This window comes from Jatropha curcas, chromosome 2 (genome assembly GCF_041381405.1).
Source record: "Jatropha curcas cultivar XTBG-Jc1 chromosome 2, XTBG_Jcur_1.0, whole genome shotgun sequence".
Taxonomy (NCBI): Eukaryota; Viridiplantae; Streptophyta; class Magnoliopsida; order Malpighiales; family Euphorbiaceae; genus Jatropha; species Jatropha curcas.
In genome coordinates this window covers 33,257,919-33,270,946 of record NC_143152.1, presented here as the reverse complement: position 1 = coordinate 33,270,946, position 13,028 = coordinate 33,257,919, and the positions used below count along the sequence as shown (strand labels likewise).

At 32.6% G+C, this 13,028-nt stretch overlaps 2 protein-coding genes across 2 annotated transcripts; both read left to right on the top strand.

Moving 5' to 3' along the window:
• Window positions 1-204: 204 nt before the first annotated feature.
• Window positions 205-2,450, top strand: LOC105647804 (protein NRT1/ PTR FAMILY 4.5). The gene is made up of 4 exons (XM_012234033.4): window positions 205-426; window positions 519-947; window positions 1,037-1,161; window positions 1,275-2,450. Exons 1-4 carry the CDS (start codon window positions 211-213, stop codon window positions 2,350-2,352), a joined length of 1,848 nt encoding a protein of 615 aa, XP_012089423.4. The 5' UTR covers window positions 205-210; the 3' UTR covers window positions 2,353-2,450.
• A 3,014-nt stretch (window positions 2,451-5,464) lies between these two features.
• On the top strand, window positions 5,465-9,657 carry LOC105647365 (Pectinacetylesterase family protein). The gene is made up of 12 exons (XM_012233416.3): window positions 5,465-5,908; window positions 6,667-6,749; window positions 7,457-7,586; window positions 7,713-7,786; window positions 7,944-8,030; window positions 8,119-8,243; window positions 8,547-8,607; window positions 8,697-8,750; window positions 8,874-8,951; window positions 9,058-9,163; window positions 9,269-9,414; window positions 9,540-9,657. The coding sequence occupies exons 1-12, from the start codon at window positions 5,710-5,712 to the stop codon at window positions 9,645-9,647; spliced, it is 1,251 nt and encodes a 416-aa protein (XP_012088806.1). The 5' UTR covers window positions 5,465-5,709; the 3' UTR covers window positions 9,648-9,657.
• The last annotated feature ends 3,371 nt before the right edge of the window (window positions 9,658-13,028 follow it).

Below are 13,028 nucleotides of genomic sequence, written 5' to 3'. Positions count from 1 at the left end.
GTGGTAGATACTAAAATTTTGTGAAAATGCAGGGCGATATGGAGGTCACGAAGCCGGACCACAAGTCCCTCTACCAGAGAGATGAAGGAAAAGGTGGATTTAGAGCTTGCATGTTTGTGTTTGGTAAGCAAATTATTAACAATCTTGGAGTAAATATTTTGATTTTATATGCCTCTATATTTACATCAGTTCCCTGTTTTTTGAACAGTTATGATAGCACTTGAAAATATGGGTTTCATAGCAAACATGGTTAGCTTAGTTCTTTACTTCCTCGGAGTGATGTACTTTGATTTGGCTAGCTCCTCCAACACTCTTACTAACCTTATGGGTTCGACATTCTTGCTTACTGTCGTTGGAGGCTTCATTTCTGATACTTATTTGGACAGGCTAACCACTATTATCATCTTTGCAGTAATCGAAATTACGGTAATACTGATATCTACTGCCATTTACAACTTTTCCTGCGAGTCTAATTAAGTATAGAAAAATATTAATTTTGAATTTAATTTGTCATGCAGGCTTTGGTGATGATGACAGTTCAAGCTCATGCGAAAAGTCTGCACCCAGAATACTGTGGCCCTGGCAAGTCAAGTTGTGTGGAGGGTAAGGTAGCATTGATGCTGTATGCCTCTCTCGCTTTACTGGCATTGGGTTCAGGCGGCGTAAGAGGAGTTCTGCCTTCGCTTGGTGCAGACCAATTTGATCAGAATAATCCAGAGGAAGCCAAGGCTCTTGCTACCTATTTCAATTGGATTACACTAAGCACAGTTCTTGGTGCAGTTGTGGGTGTAACTGGTGTAGTTTGGGTTAGTGTCAATAAAGCTTGGTATAAAGGGTTCATGATATCAACTATAGGTGCATTTGTGGGTTTTGTTATTCTTGCCTGTGGTAAGCCTTTCTACTACAACCGAAAACATGGAGAGAGTCCCTTCATAAGAATTGCACAGGTATTTTATTTTTACAATATTCAATTAGGATTTAAAATCCTGAAGCTCGCATTCCTCTATTATGAGAAAATCTTTGTTGGCCTTTTCAGGTTATTCATTTGGCAATTAAAAACAGACGATTATCGTTGCCTGCAAATTCAAAGGAACTATATGAGATTACTGACAAAGAAATGATCTCCACGGACGAAAAAATTGCACATACGGACCAATTCAGGTATGTAGACTTATGTTATAATAAATATTGGAATGAGATGTTGTTATATGGGTACTTCTATTAAACCTCTTTGTTTTTCTGATAAAATTCCAATTTAATTACTGAACCTGCAGATTCCTAGACAAAGCTGCTATAATTCCAAAAGACCTGGAGGGGGTGGCACCATGGAAAGTATGCACTGTGACACAAGTAGAAGAAGTGAAAATCCTGACAAGAATGTTACCAATATTATTCAGTACTATAATAATGAACACATGTTTAGCTCAACTTCAGACATTCTCAGTACAACAAGGCAACGCAATGAACCTTCATTTAGGCAAATTTGAAGTTCCGGCAGCTTCAATTCCTGTAATTCCTCTAGCTTTCATGGTCATACTAATCCCACTCTACGAATACTTTTTCGTACCATTTGCACGAAAAATCACCGGCCATCCATCAGGAATCACACAGCTTCAACGTGTAGGAGTTGGTCTTGTTCTGTCAGCAATATCAATGACTGTAGCAGGAATTGTCGAAGTCAAAAGACGAAACCAAGCTCTTAAAGATCATGACCATCCTATAAGTCTATTCTGGCTTTCTTTCCAGTATGGAATTTTTGGAATAGCAGATATGTTTACACTTGTTGGGTTACTGGAATTTTTCTACAAAGAAGCACCAGCAGGAATGAAATCACTCTCTACTTCATTTACATTTCTATCTTTATCGTTTGGGTATTTTCTGAGTACTGTTTTTGTTAATTTAATAAATACTATAACTTCAAGAGTTGCTCCAAGCAGACTGGGATGGTTACATGGGGACGATATAAATCTGAACAACTTAAATCTGTTCTACTGGTTTTTGGCCATACTTAGTGTCCTCAACTTTGCAATGTATATGTATTGGGCTTCTTGGTATAAATACAAGATAGACGATGCTAGTACAGATCCTAAGCGGGAAACCAAGAAGACGAGTTCTTCAGAGGGTTTGCTTCTTTCCAAAAAAGAGAACAGCACTACAGAAAGTGTGGTTGTAAAGGCACAAGTAGCAGAAAGTACAGTGGAAGAGAAAGTGGGAAATATAATAATAAGTGAAGCTGACACTTCTGTTGAGCATAGTAGAGATGGTAGAGAAAATGATGGGCAACCGGATAAGCAAGAAAATGATGAGGCTCGAGCAAATGCTAAAGAACATGGGATTCAACCCAGCAATTAGAGTAAATTGCCAAAACAGCTGATTTTTTTTTTTTTTTCCAATTTTTGCAATTGCCTCGTTGTGTGTATGTCTTTTTTAAGTTCAAACTTGTAATGACATTGTTGTTCCAGCTATTGTTTAAAAAACTGATTAGCACGCTTTCCCATTTGTCCATTTTCAGTTTGGCTCTGAATAATTTTAAAAGATAAATTAAAAGGAGCAAATAATTAAAAATAATTCCATTTTTTCCGGTTATCTGAACAAGGAAATTCAAATTTTGATTTCAAAAAATTTTATTTTCCGAAAAAAAATCATTATCAAAATTATAACTTATCTATATTAATTAAATTTTCTTAATTTATATGCAAGTCACACATATTATGCAACGAACGAATATTTATTATTATTATTATTATTATTATTATTCCTCACAATACAAGTGAAGCCAAACAGTTATGTGGTCTTCACCTCTGCAGCTGTGGAGAAATGGTGATCCAAAAATGGAATACCATACCCTAACAAATCGTAATATATTTTTAATTTTTCAGCAAAAATATAAAATCGTAAAAAATGCACCGACAAAGCATCAATACCCCACAAAACCACAATTCCTATAACAAACCCTAATTATATGATGTACTACTAAAATTAATTACTAATTAACTAAGATACTGTGCACATACCAAACTTGGTCGCACGTGCCATCAAATTAATTTACAAGCCCTAGAACTTGTTGGTGCATGTGAATGTGATCACGAGACGAAGTCGTAAGAACTCCCTCTCACGTGCATCATCCTCTTTGCAGCGTTAAAATTAAAATCGGATCCTCTTTGTTCCACGTGATTTTAATTACTTTTTTTTTTTTTCTTCAGTCATCAATAGGTTTTAAATTGGTTAGACTTAAAAAAATTAGAGTAAATAATTCATTGCTATTATTTTTTTTTAATTTAATAGTGATATATATTTTAATAGAATGACTTATCCACGCTCGGTATATAATATATTTATTATATATAATAAATTAATTAAAAATCATCATTGTTGGTATAAATGACCTCACACACCAAAACAAATCTTAATCTGGTGCACTGCTCCTGCAAATAGGAGTAAGTAAAAATGTTTAACAGCGTTAAACAAAAGTTAGATATGATGATGACGTGTATGGTATCATTACTCCTAATTCCTAATGATTGAAAATTTTGCAATTGAAGACAAGTTTAACGTCCTAATAGAGAATGTGTGCTAACGTGTAACAAGGAAAGAAACGAGCACAAAATGCAAGGATTTTAGGATTTATGCTAACGTGTAATAAGGGATCATAACAGCACAAACTGCAAGGATTGAAGGAGTTGAGTTTCGTAAACGCAACGGAGACAGATTCTTTCTTTGGACAAGCATTATCCATTTGGTCCCAATGCATGGTTTAGCCCTTGTCCAATAGATCCCGACGTATTTAGGATGTCATCTAAAACTTCGTTTGGTTCAAAATAATCTATTTTTTAAAAAATATATTTTTTTAAAAATTATAATTAAATGTGTTTCATATCATAGGGGCTCAAGAGTATTAACAGACTGCTCAAAGGAAGAAGCATGGTCCCCTTTTCCTAAAACCATCATCAATTAGATAACTCCATACAAGTTTCTTTCTTGTAAGGATCTAACTATCTTTATTTTTATACTATAAATTTTAATTAAAATATATATATTTATTTATTTAAAAAGTGACTTTATTTATTTATTTATTTATTTTTATACATTGAATGATGTTTACTGGCTGATAATTTCACATCAAGCATTTATCCAGAGGTCCACACTCCGCTAAATGCCCAAGACATTGCAATCAGAAATAATTTGTCAAGATTTTCAAATAATAATTTTTTTTTTTTGAAAAAAATGGAAATTAAATGATAATGTTGTGGGCCAAGCATATGGTAGGCATGCAAGTTGAGCAATTAATAGTCAACATAAACATAATTATTATTGTTAATTACTGCCAAATCCTTTAATATTATGTCGCAGATTTAGACTACAACCACAATAAAAATTGAATCTTGTAAATATTTTTTATTTGGTGACAACCTGAAACCTATATTACTAAATTAAAATAGAGAAAGCGATTATATATATTTTTTTCTTTATAAAATATATATTGTGCAATGGATTAAAATTATTTATTATAATTTTATAAAACGATGGTTACCACATTATTTCATAGATCTTACATCATGTGGGCGAAGCTAACAGTGTCAAATATTTTAGTGCCACTATCTTTAATAATAATAAAAAGATAATAATGAAAAAAAAAAAAAAAAGAGATGGATCATATACTAAACATCATTTTCGAATGCATTTGATTTTCCATATGGCAAGATACATGTGTTTAAATTCAGTGATGGATCTGAAAATTTTTCTTTTTTTGGATAAAAATTAAAATATTAAAAATTTTTACATGTGAAAAGATGAATTCTATAATAATGTTCTGTTTGAATATCTAGCAATTCAGTTCCCCAAGATGTAGAAATCAAACTAAAAAGAAAGCAATAATAATGGAAAAAGGGAAAAAAAAAAAAATCAACAGTGATGAAAAAGAAAGTACACAATCATATAAATATTACTATTTTTCCATTTTTTCAGAAAAGAAAGAATTTTTTTTTTTTTTTATAAAGGCCAGAGATATGATCGAGTGGAGCTGCAACCATGATTAGATTTTAGTTACCAAAGCTTTATGGCCTGAAATTGAAATGAAATGACAAATCATAAAAAACAGCTGGAAGCTTCTGAGGGCTAGGTTCCACCATAGAACGATACAGTTGCCCACTCACAATAAATAAAGCCAAGGATGACAGGACAATTGAACACTGTAACCCATTGAACCTCTCCACGGCTCCACCCCACATGTACATATAAAAACTATAGAAGTCATATTTTTGACCTCCATTGGACCCCACTTCATATTACCATTTATGATCGTATCCCTTTATATAATACGGACGGTGGAAAATTGTCTGTGACGTAAATGTGGCAGTAGATTGTAACACCAGCTTGGCGTGTTAACCTAAAGTCTCTGTAAGATTCCAAACGTGCCTCCAGTTATATAAATCATAAAAAGCCCGGCAAAAGGCTTTGCAAAAATAGCTCAAATCTCTCCTCTTCCTCTCTGTACATTTTTTGTTAAAGCTGTGTTATTTTTCATTTTTATATTGTCATATTTAGCTTGTACTTAAATTCTTGAGTTTTTTTCGAAGATAACATCATTTATTGGTAATAATGGCAGGGGATTCTTGCTATTGCTAGGCAAAGTTTAAAACTTTTTTGTATTTTTTCCTATTTTTTCAAGATTTGTGTGGCAGACAATTTGTGGCAGAAGAAAGAGAGGGAATGAGGAAACTTTTGTGGGTTTGGGTTGCTGTAGTTTCTGTTTTTGGGAAATGGGTGAATGGGTTCTTGGAATTGAATGAGACAGAACTGTTTTACACTGGAGCTGAAGCTTATGGTTATTTTAATGAATCTAAATCCAGTTACGATGCTTTGATGGTAGGATTTACTCTCATTCAAGGAGCTGGTGCTAGAGGGGCAGGTACTTGCTAGCTTTCATCATTACTCTTATTTCTGCTAATTTTAGCTCTTAATAAGCTTGCATTTAGAGATTGCTTCGTTTTGCTGGGATTAGTCCTCCTTTTTTCTTACATATGTTTTTCTCTCACTGTAGATTTGATTAAGATTGATAATAGCAGACTGCATTTTCATATACTTTGTGGTAGCTAATCGATTTACTTATTATTTCTGGGTTCTTCTGAGTTCAGATTTGTTTCTTTACTTTACTTTCCTTTGTTTTTTTTTTTATTTATTTATTTATTTATTATTACCATGACAATAAATTTTAAAAATGAATGGCCATTTAAAGATAATTATTTTTTTAATAAAAAAAATGCAATGTTTTGAATCTGTGGAGACATTTATTATCATACGGCACTCTGTTTTCTCTGTTATTGTTCCTTTTTTGTCCAGAGCTCATTGTTATGAGCGAAATATTTGTTCTGTTCTCCGTTGTTATTTCTTTCATTTTTGTTTAATAATATAACATGGAAAGTCCTTTTTTTTTTTTTGAGAAAAAACTATTTTTGCAAGTTTTCTTATGTTTTCATTTTACTTTACCAGTGGTTGCTCATTTTTCTCTCTCACACACAAACAATTAAAACGTGCATTTAGATCCCTTCACTGAATGTTCTTGCAAGTTTTAACTTTTAATGACAATGACGTGAGATTTTTGATATTTTGTACAATGAAGATTGTCTTACATTTTGTTCTGATTAAACCTGTTATTTTCAATCTCAGTCTGTTTGGATGGAACATTTCCTGGCTATCATTTGCATCGAGGATATGGTTCTGGTGCAAACAGTTGGCTCATTCAATTGGAGGTTTGTCTTCCATTTTTGAAGTGACAGCATTTATGTGAATATATTTTCCACAATTTGATTTTGTTTTTCTGCCTGGGAAAATCTCAACTGCCTTGCTAAACCTGAGTGTTAATATGTAAGAACATCTTGTAGTTGAGTAAACAATTCACACTGTAGCTTAAATTCTCATTCTTGGCCATGGGATAGCTCTAAATTTCTAAATAAAAGGTTAATAACTCATAAAAATATCGCACTAATAGTGAAGAACTTAAATGTCTCAATGCAAGATGATGATCAATAGCTTGTTGATTGGCAGTTTTCCTTCTCCGGAAAAAAACAAATGCTATCCTAACCTACGAGAAAATATAAATACACACAAGTAATGTAGTTTAATTGAAGATACCTATTGTTTGGAAGTAAGGTTTAAACTACATTTTTTTGGAAAAGCACAATATAATGTGCCGTTGGAACAAGTAGTTTGAAAGTATTTTTTTTAATGTTTTGAAGCTTCTATCATTAAAAAATGAAATTCATCTAATAAACTTTAATAATCTCTTATATACGTGTTAAACATGGTGTTTTTTAAGCTTTACAGCTTATATGACAAGCTTTCAAGCTCTTTTTTAAGCTCCCCAAACAAAACTAGCACTTTCTGCTAAGTCTCAGAAATCCTTTCAGATAAAAATATCCTGGATTGGAAACTAAATTATTTCAAAAATCTCACGCAGGGGGGTGGATGGTGCAATAGCATCAGAAATTGTGTTTACCGCAAAACAACCCGGCGTGGTTCATCAAGATACATGGAAAAGCAGCTGGCATTTACAGGAATCTTAAGCAATAAGCCTGAAGAAAATCCTGGTATGGTTTACTTTCTCAAAAGACTTGTAGTTTTCTTTTGTCTCCTATCTCTGGCTTTTGCCTCCTATCTCTGGCTTTTGCTCCGAAATTTATATTCTTTTAAATTCAATTTGATATATTTTTCAGATTTTTTCAACTGGAACAGAGTAAAAGTCCGATATTGTGATGGTGCCTCTTTTTCCGGGGACAGTGAAAATAAGGTTGGTATTCTGCTTTTATGCTATTGTACATCATTGCATTCTAAATTAAATTTTCTTCCATCTATTTTGATTTTGGTTTAGAACTTCTGAAAAATTATGACAAAGTTCCTAACCATATCTAAAATTGCTTCTTAAAATCAAATGATTGTGTTCATAGGCTGCACAACTGCAATTCAGAGGGCAGCGGATATGGTTGGCTGCAATGGAAGATCTAATGTCAAAGGGAATGCGTTATGCCAAACAGGTTATATGCTTGTCGAATTTTCAATCTTACTTTATTCATCTTTCTGTCTCAATTCTTCCTTAAATTGATAAGTTTGCCTGCTCTTCAGGGGCTTCTTTCTGGGTGCTCTGCCGGTGGTCTAGCTTCTATTTTGCACTGTGATGAGTTTCGAAACTTGTTTCCTCGAACAACTAGAGTGAAATGCCTGAGTGATGGTGGTTTATTCCTTGACACGTAAGTGCTACTCACATGGACATTCTTTGTGTTTTCTTTCACTATTGGCATGCTTAGCAACACTAATACGCTCACTCATATCCCTTCATCCCTCTAAAGCCCTCTGCTTCGCTCATTTTAGCTTCTTTTACCATTTGCACTTATATGGATTAGTTTTTTAGTTTTATATAGTGAAAATTTATCATTATGCCTTTATTACTGCAAGATTCCAAAGTTTAAATCCTAACATCTCCTTCACTTGAGAAATTGCTATTGTTATTAGACCAATATCCATTTCATATTTCTTCATTTTTGATATTGCAGAGTTGATGTATCTGGTGGCCGCACCCTAAGGAATATGTACAATGGTGTGGTGAACTTGCAGGTAGCATTTAGAATTTTCTAGCTTTGCTGTTTAATTTGAAGGTTTTCTTGATGTCGCTGAATGGTATGGAAATTATAATTGCTATACAGGGGGTGCAAAGTAACCTGCCACGTATATGCACTGACCACCTCGATCCAACCTCGGTAAGAACCTTACTTTTTCTGGTTCTCCTGTCTTTTATCTCTCTCAGATAATATCTATAACACTCCAATGAATGAAGCAACTCCGGGATTCACTTTTCATTCTGTGATTTTCTTCTGTTTCAGTGCTTCTTCCCTCAGAACATTATCGGCAATGTTAAGACCCCGTTGTTCCTTGTCAATGCAGCCTATGATGTATGGCAGGTAATAATCCTTTCTTTTACATTTGGTGTGATTAGTGCCGCAATGCCATGATTAACAAACTACACAAACTAACTTACCGAATTTATTTTCTAACATGTGAAATCAGATTCAGTCCAGCTTAGCTCCACCGTCTGCAGATCCCCACGGCTATTGGAGTGAATGCAGGAAGAACAATGCAAAATGTTCTGCATACCAAATCCAATTTCTGCAAAGTAATTTCATATACGATTCACAAATCTATCTAATATAATATGCAAACATAACAAATGAATTCAGTAATATTTACTAGAGAGCATTTTTTCATTTCTTTGGAACAGAATTCAGGAACCAAATGCTACGTGCCGTGAGAGGCTTCTCGATGTCTAGACAGAATGGTTTGTTTATAAATTCATGTTTTGCTCACTGCCAAACAGAGAGGCAGGATACATGGTTCGCGGATAATTCACCTGTCATCGGAAACAAGGTATGTATGCTTATGCCTATTCATTTCTTGCATTTGATATCTGTACATGCCATCAATTAAATTTCTTTTCATGCATGAAAAACAAAATTTTTTAGTATCAAACTTGTTGGTTGATAATTCTGCAGGCAATTGCAATTGCTGTCGGAGATTGGTATTTTGATCGGTCAGGCGTTAAATCAATCGATTGCGCCTACCCGTGCGACAAGAGCTGCCACAATCTGGTTTTCAAATGAGCAGAAGTATTATAGCAATTAAGTTAGCTTTCATAGTCATCTTATTTGAATCACCTTATATATCTTCCCATTGTTGCTGGAAAGAGAAACTCTACTACAAAATTCCAAATGATAATTTAGTTATAGAAGACAATAAGATTAAGAAGAAAGGTTGCCAGGAAATGCAAATTTAGGGCAAACCTTCCGACATTATTGTAGCACTTCTTGTGCAAGCTGCAATTTTTTTTTCCATCAAAATGTAATATTTTCTATTTATAAATGATTAATCAATCAATCAAGTCCATATTTTGTATGCTAGTTTTATTGACATTGTTTTTTGGGTTTGGACCAAACTGCCCACGCCGACACTATTTGGATCTTTTTTGTAGCTGTCGTTTTCCTATGAAAGTGGAAAACAGATGAGTTTATTTATTTATTTATTTAAAATAAGGGTTCATTTTTTTATGTGAAGCTGACTTTTTTTTTTTACACACAACAATAAATTTTCGATTTTGAAATCTTTTACTCTTTTTTTTTTACCGGACAATAGGGTAAGCATTTGACTTTTTAGCCGGAATTTGAACTTAATCTCTTAATATTTCCTTTTAATGTGATTCGAGATAGGGATTAATTTCAATAATTAAATATTTTAAATTATTGGTTTGTGTTTAGTCAATTGGTTTCATTAATTAAAATTGATTAATTAGCAAACAGCTAGTCCTAGTCGGTGAATAATTATGAAAAGGATTTATTATTAAAAAAGAAAGATAGAAAGCTTAAAGAATGACCTTGACTTTTAATTAGGGCTAAATATAAATAAATTCTATTTTAAATTTCTGAGGATTTCATTCACTCATTCCTTTTTTTTTTTTTTTTCCTAAAAATTTCTAATAATCATGTTCTCCATGACAAATTCATAATGTTATAATAAGAAATTCTTATTTTTTAGGAAGAAAAATAGGTAGAATCATGTAATAATGCAGATTTGAGAATCAAAGGCTATGATTGTGTTAAGGATTCCTTAATCAATTGGCCTTTTGATTACATAGCATGAGGTGACCAATTAGATGATTTTCTTTTTTTTTTTTTTAACTTTTCATTAGATGATTTTCGAAACATAATACTTTTCTTTTTTATAAATTTTTCCCAGAACCTTCAATAGCACAGCAACAAGTTCTCCACTACAGAAGGAGTTCCACCAATCCAAGGAACAAGATTTGATTTTGATGTATATATTATCTTCCATTCCATCAAATCTTATGGTGTCTTAATTAGTCTTAATCACCCAATTTAATTTCATTTTTAACATGGATATCAGAAATCAAAACCCTAGCCGACATGTTACGTCTGATAATGCTATTTTAAATATCTTCATCATTACCATTATCATCATCATCATTATTTAAAAACTCAATCTTTTATCCGCCATTATAATATATTTCAAGAAAGGCAAAGATTGCATAAAGGTTTTAAATTTTCTATTGCAAGAACCTCTTTTTTTATGTATATAAAAAAGTTTAGAAGCATAAGAACTTTTTGCCACCCCATTGCTGGCTCTCTGCCGTCTCTTCTTAGACTTTTCCATTTTTCTTTTCTGCAGAAATGGGTTTTTGTGCTCTTTATACAGCCATGATTGTAGGGCCCAAACAGAAGGACCCAATAATTTGGATCACATGTGTTTGAGGATTTTTAATATATGAAAAGAAATTGCTTGCAAAGAAAGAGGTTTTAATAGTATAATTTTATTGAAGGAGACTATTTGTTTGGTATGTCTGCACATGGCCAAACATGAAGCTTCTTGTCTGCATATATATATGTGAGAGGAAAATAATTTAAATGCTTACTCATTTATTCATTTTCATGTCCCTTTTTTAACAGTAATGTCTTTTTTTTTTTTATCAACAAAATTTAATCTTTTTTAAGGGGAAAATGAAAGTAAATTCGATTTCAACCCTTAAAATATGTTGGCAAAATTAGCTATTTTGGTAGTTATTAGCTGTTTAAGTAATTTTCATAAAGCACTAAAAGTTAAATGTAATTGGAGTAACTTGTTATAAAATGCCATATTAATCTCTAAAAATTAGTGTTACCTAACATTATATAGAATAGCAATTAGTATTTTGACTAATCAAAACGCTAAAAGTTGCTTAAAATACCGTTGCATAATACAACCTTAATCATCTATATCAAATTAAGATGGATTTATAAACTCGAGTTAGAAATTATAAAATCGACTCACTGGGATGTATTTATGTATTTTGTATATTAATTATATAAGGACACAATAGCTTTCATTTCTATTTCCCCAATTTGAATATGCATGCTCAAGTATCTTCTAAGTTATCTTCTTGGTTTTTGCAAGAAAGACATTAAGTTCTTCATATTTCCCTGTTAGAGGTTCAACATCAATAGATGCCTAATAGAGGGACCCCTCTTACTATTCTTCACAAAATAAGTAAAAAAGATAGACCCACATCAAGGACACTGTCCTAAGAAGATTAATGGTATGGAATTTGTCACCTCACAATGCCCTGTACATTTAAATATCCTAATTGCCTTAGACTAAATTGGAAGTTTCTTTACTTCACCATTGCCCTTTCAGAGAGTTTTAGTACCTCAAGAAAAATGCTTTCAAGGAGAAATGCATGGCCCTCATCAGACTGGAAGTCACACACAAAAAGTCTTATTGACTGCAAAAAGGGTATTTGTACATTTGCCATATGTTATGGCATGTAGGGCTTTTTTTTAAATCAATTAGACTTTTGTTGAAATTATGACTTGCTCCAGAGATAATTTTGCTACTTTCGAATTAAAATTAGAAAAAATTATATAATGAAACGGTCTTAGAATGATAATCTAACACAAACGACCAGTTATAAATTTGCTTTTGCATCTCAATCTTCCAGAGACTAATATATTCCTTACCGTGTCAAAAAGTGAAAACCATCTACATCTCTAGGAGACAATGATAGACACCCATTTAAGAAAAATGGCCCCTTTAATTTTGATTTTCTTTAAGGAAAATGCACCTATTGAATTTTAATGTATTCTTATTATGTAATGTGAAAAGGATCAAATAAAGAAAAATCTAGATGGTACTGAAAAGAAATATGAATCCCAAGAAACTAAAAGATACTCAGATTTTGCCTATGGAGTCAAAATCTTCAAGGATTTTCAGTTTGGAAAGGTGAAATAAAGGTAGTTATTATTTTCAAATTCCATTTTGGAGCAAAGAAGCTAAATATGGATTGCTTACAGAAAAAAAAAAAAAAAACAAAAAAGAAACTATGACCTTCTAAATCCTAATAATTGAATCAAATGGGTTAGCTCCATTGCAGATAATTTGCAAGAAAAGATCATATTATGAACAGCAAAGCCTTATTCAGGGTTTTTCATGGATAT